The sequence below is a fragment of the Sylvia atricapilla genome, chromosome Z, assembly GCF_009819655.1.
Source record: "Sylvia atricapilla isolate bSylAtr1 chromosome Z, bSylAtr1.pri, whole genome shotgun sequence".
Classification (NCBI taxonomy): domain Eukaryota; kingdom Metazoa; phylum Chordata; class Aves; order Passeriformes; family Sylviidae; genus Sylvia; species Sylvia atricapilla.
The window spans coordinates 74,836,533-74,853,097 of NC_089174.1; the positions used below are offsets into that span (position 1 = coordinate 74,836,533).

The 16,565-nt window shown below is 39.1% G+C and overlaps 1 protein-coding gene and 1 long non-coding RNA gene across 2 annotated transcripts in view; one reads left to right on the forward strand and one right to left on the reverse strand.

Moving 5' to 3' along the window:
* Positions 1-16,119, forward strand: part of ITGA2 (integrin subunit alpha 2) — a 66,858-nt gene extending 50,739 nt beyond the window's left edge. Inside the window, exons 21-30 of the mRNA XM_066339037.1 lie at positions 1,560-1,652; positions 2,654-2,730; positions 2,829-2,912; positions 5,507-5,609; positions 6,401-6,511; positions 6,994-7,098; positions 7,398-7,511; positions 9,693-9,782; positions 13,123-13,239; positions 13,978-16,119. Of these exons, the coding sequence (XP_066195134.1) occupies positions 1,560-1,652; positions 2,654-2,730; positions 2,829-2,912; positions 5,507-5,609; positions 6,401-6,511; positions 6,994-7,098; positions 7,398-7,511; positions 9,693-9,782; positions 13,123-13,239; positions 13,978-14,067 (984 nt within the window). The 3' untranslated portion in view covers positions 14,068-16,119. The remainder of the gene's footprint in view (positions 1-1,559; positions 1,653-2,653; positions 2,731-2,828; positions 2,913-5,506; positions 5,610-6,400; positions 6,512-6,993; positions 7,099-7,397; positions 7,512-9,692; positions 9,783-13,122; positions 13,240-13,977) is intronic.
* LOC136373966 (uncharacterized) lies at positions 7,934-13,147 on the reverse strand. The gene is made up of 2 exons (XR_010745777.1): positions 12,613-13,147; positions 7,934-8,707 (listed from the first exon to the last, which is right to left on the reverse strand). It is a non-coding gene; the product is annotated as an uncharacterized lncRNA (long non-coding RNA).
* Positions 16,120-16,565: the final 446 nt, after the last annotated feature.

Here is a 16,565-nt window from a genome sequence, read left to right on the forward strand (position 1 = left end):
TTTCTAGCACTGCCTATTCCAGAAAAGAATGTGTCCACAAAACTCTCACAATTTGTTTTCTTGGATACCAGAATTATTCCCCCAGCATATCAGTTTATTTAGGTCAAGGAGAGATATTTCCAACTCAGCATAAAAGCTGGCAACTTGTCGAGTTTGACCTCACCTCAGACATCTTTTCCTCACTTTAGGCCTTGGCACCCACATCTTCTTCTCAACTCTCAGCAACATGCCTGAAGCAGTTGTTGTGCCACAGGGAATTTATATTTGATAAATCAGACATGCAGCATTGATGATGAATCCTTAAAGTACAGACTTTGGATCTAGAAATAGTGTTACTGCCAAGGCCATGTGTTCCAGCTAGACAGTTAATCAGATTGACATGATTGCTATACCAAAAGCTCTTCTTCCAACAAATTTTATCTTAGAGAAGGGGAAAGACAGGAATTATGCATACTATTTTGGGGATGCAGTATACCTATAATATAAATTGTTGCTCCCAATTCACAAAGGATGAAATGCAGATTTCACAAGTGCTTGGCTTATATGGTCAGGCTCCTACTGGAGAGGTGCATGATAATCCTGGGGATGAAATCCAGAGCAATCCCTGTACTGAAGGGAGAGGAAGGATAGCATTCATTCCTGCCCAAGAGCAGCATTATTCTAAACAATGAATTGGCAAAAGTACTGCACACAGCGCTGGGGGTGCCCCTCTACCTCCCCATCCTGTTGTGCAGCAAGATTGTTCATTTCACTCCTGCCAAAAGACCACACTGGAGCTAGAATTTTCTTTTGCTTTAAAAGCCCTTTTGCTTAGAAGCACTCCAGCTTGCAAGTGAAGTTTGGACAAAAATGTGCCTGCTTCAAGGCAGGAAGAAAAGCATAAACTGAGAATGTATGGGTCTTTTTGGGGGTTTTGTTTTTAGGGGTTTTTTTTGTAGCACAATTAATGAATGGTAAATGTCTACTAGGAATGTTTTTTACAAAAGACAGTACTTTTTAATAAATTCTCCAAGGGCTGATAACTGGCTCTGGTCTGTGAATTTGTCTTTGAATCAAGGATGATGACAAGCCAGTATTCTGCAAAGTAGTAAACAAAATATTATGTATGGCATATTTTCCTACAGAAAGTTTGATTTCTGTAGGAATTCTCCTTTGCACACAAAATTCTACTGTAGAAGTACTTAACCAGGTCTAAGAATTTGCAAATACGTCTGCAAAAGTGCTGTAAAAATTCAGTAAAAAAAGGACTGTAGAAGTTAATGCTGGAGCTGACCTGTACTCGCTGGCTTGTATTCCTTATTCCAAGCTCAGCACAAAATTCTAATTAGATGATTACAGCCCATAAGACATTGAGTGGCTATGGTCTGCATTTCTTGTGACTTCCTCCTATCCCTGCCTCTGCCCCACTCATCTGCTGCATCTCTGGGATTTACTCCATAACACTTATTTTCACTCCTCCTTAGTATAATACACATGCTGTGGAAGGTACACATCTCACTGCCTTATCTGACATTAAGAACCTGACATTAAGATGGTGTTTCTGTCTGTTTTCTCTGCAGAGTGATGGGACTGAAGTCTCATGTCAAACAGGAGCAGCACAAAGTACAGTCATTTGCCAAATAAGCTATCCTGTTTTCAGAACAGGACAACAGGTACAGCTAGCATGTTTAAGTAACCTTGAGCAACACTCAAAACTTTTTCTGCTATTGTTTTTCTCTAACTCTGCATTTATTGCTGATAAGAGTTTCTTAGATTTCACAACAAAGTCATCAAAAGAAGCAAACTAGGGCTTAAAATTTGTGATTCCCTGCCAGATTAAAGGAAAAAAGGCTCTCAAAGCTCATTTGTCACAACCCACAGCTTCAAAATGCTGCTGCTGTTATGTAACTGTTGGAGAGTGAAAGCTGGGGGCAGAGAAGCACAGAGCATCATGTGCAGGCTCCTAAGAACTGAACACAATTCCTATCAAATCCCTCCTGCAGTGTGAACCTGGGGTAACTCTATCACCTGCTCCATGAATCTCATCTCTCCAAGAAAGCAGTATTGTTTTTGGGAGGAGATGGGAGGCCCACACAGCCCTAAGATGAATTGTGTATCTTTTGTTTCATATATACCATAAACCTCAAGATATCTAGTTTTATGGAATCTCTTATTCCTCAAGGGCAGAGCAGACATAATCAACTAGAACAGTAAGAAACTTGCTAGAAAGGACAGAAATATGATATTTCATGGGACATGTAGAATTATAAAAAAATATATATCTAAAAGTTAAATTTGTTCTGAATGCTAATGGAATTGCTCAAAGTGGACCTGCTGGAACAAATGGAAGAAAAGAGTGAATACAAAGTTTGTGACAATGCTGGGTTTAAAAGGGAGGAATTGTAAACACCTTTTGTTGCAGCTTGTAGCTAGTTGTACACAGTTTAAAATTTCAAATAACTTATGTTTATATAAGAATGCCAACTTGTAAGGGAATGTAAGAACAAATCAATTCTGAGTATTAAGAAATTCCTGAAATATTACACAGAAACCTGCAGAGAGTTCAGACACAGAGGGCAGTTTTAGATTGTTGTACACATGAATTATGTGTTTTGGGAAGTCCCCTGGTTGTTGTACCAACTCATTTACTGTATGTTCCTTATCTCTTCCATAGGTATCCTTTGACATTAGCTTTGATTTTAACCTTAAAAATCTTCAGAATGTGGCCCTTCTGAGTTTTCATGCATGGAGGTAAAGTACACAATGACACAAAAGCAAATTAGGCATTAAAAGCTTATTTGTATAAAACAGTATTATTACACCTGACTCAACTTTATTTTGATGAACAGTGAAAGTGAGGAACAGCAAGACTCGGACAACCAGATCACCTTATCAATTCCTTTGAGATATGATGCAGAAATTCACTTCACAAGGTATGCTGAATTAGTAAACAGACAGTGTCATTTTGCCAAGCTACTTGAAATAACAGCCTTGAAAGGCCACTAAAATATAGTGAAGCTTTGCTTTTGTTTTGGAAGTTGTAAGAAATTCCCTCTTCACCAATAGTAGCAGATTTATCTGTCCTTCCAACCAAACTTATATGTAAAAAATCACAAAAGTTGTGGACCTGTGCTTACCTCTGCACAGTTGTTACAGATGCTCCTGTGAACAGAAGTGATAAAAAGGCCAAAGAGTGCATGTGGTCTTGATAAAAATAGTACATACTGTATAATTCCATCGGGCTTTTTGGCTCAAATGTAATGACATGGGATCAAATGCAGAGCTACAGTGATCAAAACTAAACAAAAAATATCAAAAGAAAAAATATACCCCATTCAGACTCTCAGCAAAGGAAGGGAAAAAAAAATTGTGGACATATCTGCTGAACCTGGAGTAAGAACATAAACTTTTTAGCAGTTTGAGATAATGATTTGATTTAAACCTGAGGTGCACCTGACAGATTCTCCCTTGCTGCAGCTGCAGTGGTGCTGGGAGCAGACACCCTGCTTTCCCATGCACCCATCCAGGTTCTGGCTCAAACCTACGCCCCTGCCTGGTGTCAACCCATGTAGAAGGCAAGTCAGGGCTGTTGCAAGGGGGATCCTTTACCCTGGGAAGCATGGTTTGTAAGGAGAGGCAGCTGAGCAGGTGGGGGGAGAGAGACCAACAAAAAGCCTTTTAGGACCTTTTATCTTCATACAGTGCTCTTGAAAGTTCTTATCCCGAGCCTCAGAAATGCTTGGTGATTCAGGATGCACTCAAACAGTAATTAGTCTGTTACTGTTCCAAACAAGAATGATTTCAGATAAAGTTTAACTTAGATTGCAACTGAAACAAAAATTCATTGGTGTCACTCTCTGATCAAGGTAGGATATTTGAATTTTCATCAACGAAAATATTTATTTTTCTTTCCCACATACTGAATTTCTAGGATCAACACGTAATTACACTGTAGAGAGGGGTAGCTTCTTAGGAAATTCAGATGGTGCAAACTTGAAACAGCAGGTTTAATCACCTGAGAAATTTGAACTGAAATGAAATGCTTCAGAAAAAGCAAGGAACGGAGTCTAGAAGTTATTCAAGGGAAAACAAGGGTTTGAATTCAGCCACATCTCCTGAATATGAGAAAATGCCATTTCATATGCACATCAAGGAATGAAGGAATACCTACTGCCAGAAAATGGTCAGTTGGAGATAATAAATTTAAAAGAATTAAATTAAATGCATATTAAGCCATGGCATAACTTGGCTTAGGAAGGATTTACCTGGAATTAGCTCCTTCCTGAGGCAGGTAATGCAGCCAAGATCCTTTAAAATACAAGGGTTGAGAAAAAAATATTGTTTTGCTGAAGTGAAGTCTTTCTAGGGATAATTTCCTGAGTTTCTAGGAGAAGATGTAGCAGTATGTCTTAGCAGAGACTTCTGAAAGAACAAGGAACCTGATACTGGGCATCTTGGAAGGACTAGAGTTTTCAGCAGTAAGGAAGCAGAAAATATGTCATGCGTGTGTTCCTTGGAGTCCCTGTGAACAGGCCCTTCAAGGAAAGGGCCCATGGGAGATCAAAAAGTATCCACAGTGCATAATGGAGGACCAAAACTGATCAGGAAGCACATCTGTGAGACTGCACATTGTCTTGGGTTGCACCACACACATTAAATTGGGAATATATACACAGAAGTTACCCAGATTAAACAGGGAGAGCAGTGAAGATGATAGATTCCTTGTGTAACAGGAAGAGCTGATGTAGGAGTTGTAGTAGCCCCTACTTCTTGTTAACTCACCAGCTTTCTTTTCTTGACTGCTCAAATTAACTTTCTAATGAAAGCTAATGATGGAGAGCAGACACAGTTCTGGGATGGTTTAGCAGAGGAGCTGCTCACAGATAGCAGGCAGTGGGTGTGATGCACAGGGATGTTTTCCTTGCCTTTGAGCGTGATTCTAGCTGAGCTCCTTAAGCACCCACAGGTCCTTGCACCACGTCCTTCCCTTACACACCTGTCATTCCATGCTGCAGTGGGCTAAAACCACCTTTATGTTACTTTGGAAATTCTGGATTTTAAACCCCATAATTACTGAAGAAAGTGACCCAAAGAGGACTGTGAGGGCTATGTGACACATACCACATACATAAGCAGGGTGATGCCTGTGTTTCCATACCCAGCCAGTTACAGATGTACTGAGGGAGATGGCCAGGAAGGCCCTTTCTGAATAAAAAGATGACAGCAAGGGTGAGTGTTGCAGTCTGTGTGCATAGGAGGAGTTTGCAGTATGGTCCTGAAACAGTGCAGGGTCTGAGACAGCCTGTACCCTGTACAACTCTCTTGTCTTAATTTCACACGTTTGTTCCAGCTCTGGGCTTCAGTATACCATTTTCTTAACCAACTTTGTAAAATTCAAACAACAATCTAAGTGACTGACTTTTTCTCTGTCTGTACTTCTGACCTGTTTCACAAAGGCATATCCAGTAACATATGTTTTTAAAGCAGCTGCCAAATTGAAATGTATTGTTTTATGGTTGTTAACCAGGCTTGCCAACATCAACTTTTATGAAGTATACTCTGGTCATAACATTCCTTCCACTGTGAATAATTTTGAAGATATTGGCCCCACGTTCAACTTCTCAGTTAAGGTTAGTAAGTCTGTTTTGTTCTGGTTCAAGAAGTTGCCTTAGCTCCCTCTGTAGCCTGCTCCCAAAACCTAGTTTAAAAAAAACACTTCTGCTTACATTGTCTAATTTTGAGGCTTTTGAATAGGTCAAGCAAGAAAATAAATTTGCAAATACCGTAACTGCTTGGAGTCTTCATAAGGTTAAGGATGACATTTGCACAAGTAGAATGGGGGAGGAATTGGTCCTGCACTGTGTACATATTTAGAAGATGGTTAATGCTTAACTTTAGGCCAACTTAGACTGTTTTTTCACAGAGTCTCCTGACAACTTGATTAAGAAAAACAAGTCTTTGCAGGCTTGGACTTTGAAACTTGAAGCTTGGCAAGGGTTAAGGCTCAAACCTGATGCAAGAACTAGCCGAATCACAGTGCTTATTACATAACACAGAAAAAACTTAGATCCAAATATGCAACGTGGAAGAAACTTAAATTATGTTCCATTTCCATTCCTATGACTGCTACTCCAAAGGACTAGAAAGGCCTATTGGCTGTGGCAGAGTATTTGCTTTTCAAAACATATTTCATGCAGTTAATATGAGCTTTGCTAAGAAAGCAGACAGGAACCTGGAGTTGTACAGTATACTTTCTGCTTTACTGTTCACAAAATTACTACTCCAATGTCTTAATAAAAAAAAAAAATATGTTAAAGGAGTCCAGTTCTTCCATACTGATCCATTATTTGCTATTTTCTTGCTGTATCAAATTATTTAGGCATAGTTACCTGAATTAACACTTGAGTTTTTTGCTTTGCAGGTAACAACAGGAAGTATTCCAGTAAAGATGGCATCTGTAACAATCAATCTTCCAGAAATGACCAGCAAAGGCAACCCACTGATATACCTAACTGCAGTCACAGCAGATGAGGTATACAACTGAACTGTGTTTCGGGGGGTTCTCAGTACTAGAAACATCAATTAACTCCCCAGTATCATGGCCTAGTTTAAAAGAATCCGTGCTCTTTATCCTTGTCCCTTCCCCATAAAGGGGGGACCACAATGCCAGCAATAAACTAGCCTAGTTACTTGGCAGATGTGGAGTATCTAGATCTCTTTAGTTAGGTCTTTCTCCAAGTTCCTGAAAAGTTACACTAAAAATTAATTTTTTAGATGAGGAAAAACCCTTCAAGTCCATCTAGAGAGAAAAAAAAATGTCAGAAAAACTTCTGACAAAAACAATATATTCTTAGTTTCCTAAAGAATTCAGTGTTCACACTCTAGCCTTTATAAGCCACCATCTAATCCTAGAAATACCTATTATTATTATTATTATCATTATCATTATCATTATTATGAATACAAACTCCCAAGTAGCATGTCATCCAGTCTCATTCCTGCTATCTTTCCTAGGCCAGAGGTGTTACTTGTGACGCTCAGATAAATCCACTGCAAATAGGGAAAAGACCTTATTCTCCATCTTTCACAAAAGAGAACTTCAGAGCTTCCAAAGAACTGGTGAGTAAAACCCAGGGCTGCAGCAAGCAGAACCCTCTGAGCTGAGGGAAGCTCAGAACCTGAGCCCATTGTTGTACTTGTGAGGAAAGCTGTGATGGGGTGTCATTCCTTATTTACAGAGCAGGAGCTTAGCCTGTGGTCGTTCTCACAGATAGACATTTTAGCACAGCCTGCAAGTACTTCATTTGGATGCACAGAATGGCAAAGGAAAGGGCAAAAAGTCTGGATGTTGCAATAACATTTTTTAAAGTGTATTTTTAATGCATGCTGTTGCCTCTTCTTGCTGTTTGTCCTGGAAGAACTGTAAGAACACGAAGTGCAGTACCATCACATGCAAACTAGAAGAGCTTACACTGAAGGGAGAGTACTTTGTGAACATATCCACCCAAATCTGGAACGGAACCTTTGCTGCCGTGAGTATCAGTTGCACCTTTATGGAGGATCCAATACTCAAGTATTTTCGAACTCCTGTTACTTTTTCAAAGCTCAGTACAGAGACCTTACACACTAGAAAGACCTTCCTTTACTTTGTATTGGTTTGTGTTTTTCCAGATTGAAAACTTGAACCTAAAAGTAGTGAGGCTGCATAATGGAGCTGATAAAACTTCAGTCCAGCACAGAGTCTAAGAAAATGCTGTGATAATGCAACTTTCACAGCTGAAAAAAACATTCCCTACATCTGCTAAGTTCATTCTAGGGGAACTGCAGTTTCCACAAAATTCATCGTAGGACAGCAGAGCACAGAGCACATCATAGCCTGTAAAATAATCATGCTTTTAGCTTTAGAACATCACATCGTGATCATTTTAAATCATATCAAAATACCAAAACCCTGTTAGTGCTGCCAGTTTTATTTGATATAGAAAGTGTGGAAAATGTCTTTAATTGATTTTTTTTGTGTGTTTATTAGAGTAGGTGTCAAAGAAACAGTCCTTGCTTAGAGACCTACAGGATGCTTAAAATATCTGTCAGTATCTCAGCCTATTTTCAATCACCATGTGTCCTCCAGGGTATAACTCATCATGAATTAGCAGACTTCTGAAGTTAGACCATGTTTGCTTCTTAGCTAGGCAACCAACCAAATGATCTTGGAGCCCTGGGTTTGCCTAACACGTCAGGAACATGACGCAGTCTCCTTAGTGCATCCAGCGATTCTTGTGGCAGGTATTGACATTTAACAGCAGGGCTGTTGTCAGCTCCAGCATTCAGCTCTTAAAAGGAAAAGGTCAGGTTGATATTGTTGAATATGTTATGGAAATGTGCGACAAAAAGCATCTGTCTTTAGAGTTTGTATTTTTTTAATCAGCTGGGTCAAGACCTTTTGTTAGTGCTGTTAGGTACGCAGAAGGTGGAGACCTGAACAAAAGGTTACTACCCTCACAGAAAAGTAACTGGGAATAGTTTGTTTACCATCACTGGCCGAGGGGGAGGAAAGTTCATACGTCACAGTTCTCCTCACATCTCCCATTTTTTAATTTTCTATTTGATTGTCAAAATTCAGCACAAATAATCTTGCAAGTACTCACTCAATCATGCACATCATCAGGCTTTTTATTTAGTGGCAGTCAGCCATTGTCCAAGAAGAGGATAGCAGGTTTGCCAGTACCTGCTAAGCAAACAAAAGATGTGTTTAGGTATTGAGGTGCTTTGAATAGTGCTCAGGTGTGTTTCTAAAGTTTTGGGTGTGCAGGACATACCACTTGGGCAGATGGCCACAGTGCAGGGATGCAATAACTCACACTGCAGAGACAGTCAGTTTGGTGTGTTGGCTACTGCAGACACCTGCCCATGGTACCTGGCCCTACCACAGAGAAATGGCTGAGGCAAAATGACAGAGAGCAGGCACTGCTTTGATTCAGCTGGAGAGTGGCCCTGTGCTCCCCTGAACCTGAGGCCATTCCTTGTGGTGCTATAAAGGAGCAGCAGTGAACTGTCACTGTCTACAGAGCCATACACCCCTCCTCCCAGTACATCCACAGAGGAAAGTACATGCTAGTGGGGTCTAGTACTAGGTTCCTTTTCAAACTGGCTTAAGATTTTGTCATCTTCTCTGTTTAAGCTGAGAGAGCTATGTCAGAATTTGAGACGTGGAGAGGAACACATAGTGAAAGGAAAAAAATTAATGGGGAAAAACAGAAGCATTGGATAGAAGTGAAGGCGGGGGGAAGTAAAAGAACATCCAGTTTCCATTTCTTTCAAAGGCCAGAGATATGTTCCCAGCTGTCTTTTGTTGCTGTGTCTCCTCTTCTCACTGCTATTTTCCCCCTCTCTTCCCTGCTAGCAGCATTGACAGCTTTGAAATAACTGTAAAAAGGGTTACATAAATAATTCCTGCTGTTTTGCTTGAACTGTACATTAAAGAAAAACTAGTTCCTCAATGTCATTGCTAAGTGGATTACTGATATATTATTACTTTGATTGACATGTTGGCTGGGGAAAAATACAAAAATAATTTAATTTTCTTAATACTATGCTTTTCTTTTCTGGCTGTGAAGTCTTCATTTCAAGGCAATACAATAATTTTAAGGATACCTACATTTTAATTGAGTTGCCCTATAACAGAGCTTTACAGTTGTTTTATTCTTCTCTTTCAGTTAATTTTCCAGACATTACAACTCTCTGCAGAAGCAAAAATTGATACACATAACCCTGAGTTATTTATAATTGGAGAGAATACCCTAACTGTAAGTGATAGTTAATTACATTTTTTCAACTTCTCTGACTGTATTAAAGTGATAGCATTGAATTTTCAGTGTCCTTTAGGAGTACATAGCAACTTGATTATGTTGAACTAATGTATCCTTTTGACTCTATGCAACTCCCTTAAGTTATTAAAATGTTCTCATTTCAGCCCACTGCTATATAAACCAGACATAGTTAAAACCTGTAAGTCTCAAATAAATTGCAACACTCTGAGAAAAAATCAGCTAGAAATTTCTGAAATTCAGATAGCTCTCTGTTCAAGAAAAGATCAAAATTTGGACTTCTTGTTGCAATGGGATTAATTGTTTGTTATAGATAAATGAGGTCTGGGAAACATGCTCACAAATCTGATTTATAGTCTTACTTACTTCTATAAGTATATGTTTTGATGTTGCTATGCAAATGTTTGGCAAAGATCTCCAGAAAATAATCCCATTTGTAAAGGAATGTGGAATATTTTTAGCATTTGGAATAGCTGTCATATGGACAATGTGGACACAGCTAATCTCAAGAGAAGCCTCCATACCACTGCTTTATTATTACAGAATTCTTCTTCCAAGCTTTCTACTTGCTATATAAAAAACAAACAAACAAACAAACAAACAAAACCCCATCACTGGAAGAATAGAGTAGCATTGTAGTACTTTTTTAATAAAAGAGGATACCTTATTCTGTTAGGCTGTCTTGGGAGGAACACCCTTCCATTTGCAGTACTAATTTCAGATTTATTTTTACAGGACTTAATAGCCTGTTTTATCCATAAAATAACCAAGGCCATTAAAGAGGAAAATGCAAATTAGTAAATGAGTCAAATATCTGTAAGGATGTGCAGCATAGCCCATTCATAGGCAATAGAGGGTTCAAGTAAATGTATATAAAAGCAGTTACAGATTGCTCTCTCTCACTGTGTGATGCAATCATCCAGTACCATTTTTAATCATTGGTTTCTCATGGATCACTCTAGTTCTTGTGAAGAACTTCTAAATAAGCCATTTTGTAATCAGGAAGACCTCTAGTGCCTGAAGAACAAAGGAAGTATGTTTTTGCAGAAAAATTACATGCCAGTATTTGAAGTGTTCTGAGTACTTCAGTTTGGCATGGTATTATTTCTATTAGGAGATGAAACTCATTACTATACAATGAAAATATTCCAGGTAATTGCACAGGCTTTTTAGGTAACTCATAAACCATGTATTAATAAGTATTTTTCCACATTTGAAGCATGGTACTGCCAAATCTACATTGCCAGAAGTTCCACTGGCAATTTCAGGAGAATTAGAACTTAATTAGTCAAATGATAGTCGACAAATAAAAGTTAATTTGTCCTCCAGCCATTTACACATGTGCAGCTGGGACTTTTACGCCTTTGAGGCAGAACAGACCCTGAAAGTTATCCACAGGATTCCTAGGAAACAAAGTGGCTTTTGGCCACTTCCAGCCTGATCTTTAGTTAAAGACCTATTGCCCTGTGAGAAGTCCTGGTATATGTGCCAGGTTGTGGGGGTACATTATCCCTAGAGCAGACAGTTTGACACTTGGAGTCAGTATCCTTACTTCTTGTCAGGCCAAGAGGGATATCCAGTCTGCCCTTCACACTTTCTTGGGAACAGGACAGTGCAGAAGCAAACAGAGCTTATTTCCCTACTTACCTTGGTAATTTAGGTGGATGTGGTAGGATTCATCTAATTTAATATCTGCATTAGTCATCCACATTCTATAAACCCTAGTCCCCTGCAAAGAACAGGTATTTCTGAAATGAAGTTCATCTCATACTAAAGATGATCCTGAAAATAACTGGCGTGAATTAGACTCTTAAAGAAAGCCTATCCTCCTTTGGGAGTCAAGGAACCATGTGGTAGATATAACACTAGATGAGTTGAATCCCAGTCTCATAGTGTCTTATTCACCACAGTTTAACTTCAGGAAAGATAATTTGTTCTTAAGCATTAGTTTTCCTTTCCAATAGTGGCACTTCACTATTAATCTAATGCAGAAAGCATTACTAGGCAAACTGCAAATATATGAAATTGGCTTTTTGCATTGGATTAACTGGGTTGTTGTTTTGCCAGATAAATGAATATTGCCTTGTGATGCTATGTGGGGAAGCTGCTTAGGTATTTTTACGTAAAAGCTTTCACATTTTTTCCAAGTTGGAAAGGACTGCCAGCTGGAGGCCAGAATGTCAACCTGCTAGAATCATCATTATAGCCATTCAGTTAGAAAATACACAAAGCCATCCCGCCTTGGTGTAATGAATACACATAACCACACCTAGCACAACAGTAGAGCCTTCCAACAGAAATTACTTAAATCACTGAAATGTCAGTCCAGTGCAAGTTTCCCAGAAAGCTTAAGATTAAATTACTCCAGACAAATGCACTGAACAACCACTCTGAGAAAATAAACCAGTGTGACTTGTTTTATCATGTTTCAGGAAGGAAAAAAAACCTTTCAGCTAACTGCGTGTCATTCCAAGATTAAATCAAAAAATTTGACAGTTCATAAATATTACAGCAATGTCTCCCCAAGAAATGCTGTTATATGTAATTATATATTTGGTTATACCTAAGCCAGCTAGATAGGGTATCACCTGAAAACTAACTTCCAGACATTGTATGCTCTTCTGGGAGCTCTCTGGTACTGTTTGTGATTCAGGAAGTGTAGGTATGCTAGAGGTGCTCCTGTTTGGCCCATACATCTTGCAGATAATTGATGCAGTTGACGCAGGAGAACACAGATCACTATGAGATCTGTCAGGTCATTAGTGGTTTCATAGAGGATAGGAACAGCAGGCAAAGGAGACTGAATTACCTAGCAGCAAGAGGATTGGAACTTGAGCAGATGTGATGGTGCCTGGCCTCAGTGATTAGTACTGCCTCCTACAGCTGCCCAGCACAGATAACAGTCTCTGACAACACTTGGTGGAAAGTAGTGCTTCTCCAGCAGTCTGATTTTGGGGCTGTACACCAGACTATTCCCCACCTTCATGTAAACATGGTTGGTTTGCACAGTAATGGTGTGTGGAGCCTCTGAAAGGCCTCCTGTTAACAGAGAGGCAGCTGGCAGGAGAGATTGACAGAGTTCTCTGCTTGTTATGCATGGCCAAGGGTGATGTGAGAGCCTCTAGTCCTTAGCTGGATTGCTGTGCCACAGTGCAAACAGGCACCCATGGACACCAGTGAAAGGGCTGTAATTGCTTGGTGTGTTCCAGTCATTGATCCTGGAATATGTGCTGTCCAGGCATTCTTGATCTTTGGTGTATAAATCCTACCTTACTTGCAGTTAACATTAACCCCTAAGACACAATCTCTCTGCTTTCAGATCCCAGTTACAATAATGAAGCCAGATGAGAAAGCTGAGGTGCCAGTAGGTGTTGTGATTGGCAGCATATTGGCTGGACTCCTCTTGCTGTTGGTACTGGTTGCTGTTTTGTGGAAAGTAAGTAGGTACTTATACTCTTAAAACCAGAAAGGGATAAATATAATTGAGCTACTTTCTTTGGAATCTCTCTTCTCTAGTTTGAGACAAAACCACATCTACAGTTTGGTGGTATGAATACCACATTGGCATTATATCCTTGACATATTTTAGAAGGGTTTATGAAATGGGTCCTCATAGAAACCAGCAACATGAAGATGATAAATGAGCTGCCAGTCATTCAAAATAGGAGCTGTGGCATTTACTTTCTTCCTTTTGACACTGTCTGCCTCCTTCCATAAAATCCCAGAGGGGCTCTGAACACCCATGATATTCCCAGTGAACAAGGGTGGGGATTACAACAAAGTGGGAGAGGATATATATTGAACAGAAAAAAGAAGGGGCGAGGGGAAAAAGTAAATTACAAAGGTTACATAGAAAAAGGGGAAAGTTTTTCTGTGTGCTAGGGCATTGGTGTTTGAAGTGCTCCTTGGCATACCAAGGCATCATGGAAATGTCTATATCTTGGCAGGGAGAAAACTGGCTAATCAGCACTGCTGCTCTAGCGTTTAGTTGTACCACATAGGAGTTTAGGGCCTACCTCCTTTCATCTTAGAGGCAGGAATTGTCTACAAATCAAACTGCATAGCGTATGCACACACACATGTGCATTTCTACCATCACAGTACTTAGTTTTGCTGAGAAATTAATTATCAATGACTGACTGCAATGTGGTGTTATTCTAACACTTCTCAACAGCTTGGCTTCTTCAAGAGACAGTATGAGAAAATGACACAGGATATAGAAGATGTCGATGAAATTGCAGAACTCACAAAGGACAAAGACTGAAGATGAGTTACATGGATAAAGAGGAGATCTGAGCCACCAATAGTAGTTGTGATCAGTCAGTTCTTCAGCTGGAGTGCCTTAAAGCTTAGTAACATTTAAACATTTTTAATGAAAGTGTCTTTATAGATGAAAATATTTTACAGATTTTACTCTATTATAAGAGTAACTGCAGGACAGTTTGGTTTTTTCAAAAATGATTTATAGTGCCTTTTCTTGCAATTTTTTGCCTTTCAAACAAACTTAACCCTTAGAACTGGCAGGTCCGGAGTATACAGTAACACACAGTTCCAGCAGCCCTCCTCTTGATCCACTGCAGAGTGAAACAGAAGAATTTATTTCAGCTAATTGTGGAACAGCATCAGTTGGTAATTCAGTTGACAAGTACCACATGTGTTAAAGGACATTTTCTATTAAGTTGATGATGAATGTTTGGTGAATACTGCTTCCAGACTGGGAGAAGAAAAGTAATTTTTTCATTGACTAGCTCCATCCTTATTGTTTTAGAAAAATAATTTCCACCAACAAACCTTTGCTTTAACTATTCTATGAACTGAGAACTGTGTATGAAGATGTCTGTCCGGGTGCTACAGGACAACTGGTTGTGCAAAGTCTTCCAGAAGTTCACTGTATTTCTTGCACTAAGGTCACAACTAAATTACTGAAGGATACTGTTTTGGGGAAGTACTGCCAAGTGATACGTATAACTGTCTTCTGCTTACTTTCTCCCTGAGGAAAAAAAAAATCAATTTCATAATCACTTACAGCATGTTCTCTGCAATGTTATTACTCATTTTCATTTTGAGAAGCACTACCACTACTGTTACGCTGGCCTTTACACTCTTGGTCCCTCTGATATCAGTTTGATTTTTGACATAAAAAGAAAAGACAGTCAAGATCTTGCTTTTAATTCTGTACTGAAAGATTTTGCAAGACTAAGAGCATAGAGTGAATTAAGGGGATAACTGACTGAGAAATTATGCACGTTACAAAAGGGGATAGTGAAGATCTAAGCTCTACAAAATGTTTACTGCACTTCTTCTTTAGCATCTCAGTGCCCTCCAGGAGACCAAAGTTCAGTACAACTCCTTACCTGTCACATTTCATTTGGTCCCACCCGTTCATGTCTTGATGAAGTTAACTTATGTTTTATACAGTGAAGTACTGTAGTGCTTTGGAATGAGCTCTAAGCACAGCACTTGAGTGACTTTGTGTTGGTTACACACCTCAAGTTTGTCACATGCTGTTACGCTGCCGGTTATAATGAAAGCTTCAGTCTTACAAAGGCCCATGCTGTAAGATTGCTAACAGTCAGGAGAATTGGCCTTTTGGCTGCCTTTCTCCCTCATGCCTGGCAGTTACACTTAAAATTGTTTGTGAGGGAAGATGTATGTGTTTTTCATATGTATGCTGCCATGCAAGTGAGGTCGTTTCCAGCTTGAGGTGATTTACTTGAAAAGTAGAACATGCAAATGTGCCTGATTGAGAACACGAAGTCATGGTTTCTTCCCCCCAAAGCTGGATTGTAATTATGGTTAGGCACTTTTTCCATTATTTTCTGAGGAACTAGCTTAAGCACGTTTGAAAGTTTTACTCAGTCTTTTTTAATAGCTAATTAGTCAAAAGCCAACCATCTCTTTGGCAAATAACAGTTTATTTGCAGCAACAGCTGGATTATGCTCAGTGTAGTTTTATATGTGTTTTGAATTTATTTTGTATCTATGAAATGTTATGTTTTGGGATTTTTGTTGGGGTTTTTTTAACATTCTGAAGAACAATTTAGATTCTTCTATCAATTATCAAACAAGATTCTTGCCATCAACTGAGTTGGTGACCAAAACAAATATTTTAAAATGGGGGAAAAATAGCAGTTGCATAAATTTAAAGGATAAGCTCCTGATTTGTAATTATAAACTTTGAGGGTAAATGCTCTGAGAGTAAAAATAAAAATTTTGTCTGACTCAATTCTTATATAAACTTGTGCAGAAAAAAATAACCCCTACAGCCATTTATGTGGGAAGGTCCTACATAATCAGGGTCATGCACTCCAGAGCAGAGGGGGAATTTCACAATACACCAGATGCTCGAATCTTCAATTTCTGGTGCTGTCTACAAGGGCAATTCAGGCATTGACCCAGATTTCCTTCTTACACCTTCGGTGAGAGGTACAGGTCAAGATCAAATATGCAACTTCTTCGGGGATTTACCAGTTTATCAATCAGGTAGCAATGGTTCAGTTCACTAGTCTTCACTGGGTTATGTTTTGACATGGACAATATGATTCTCCTTCCCAACCTGGACACAATAGTGCTTTTACAAAATAAAGAGGAGACATAGCAATGGGTAAGGTTTTTGTATCCTAACCACTCCAAGTTACTGGTTTACTTTTCTTTTACAATTAATAGTGAAATGGGTAATTCAGTTTTTGTAATGGGTGAGTTTATTGCACTTTTAAGTTGGCACAGCCGCAGGTAATACTGGAAATATTATGTATATTTTGT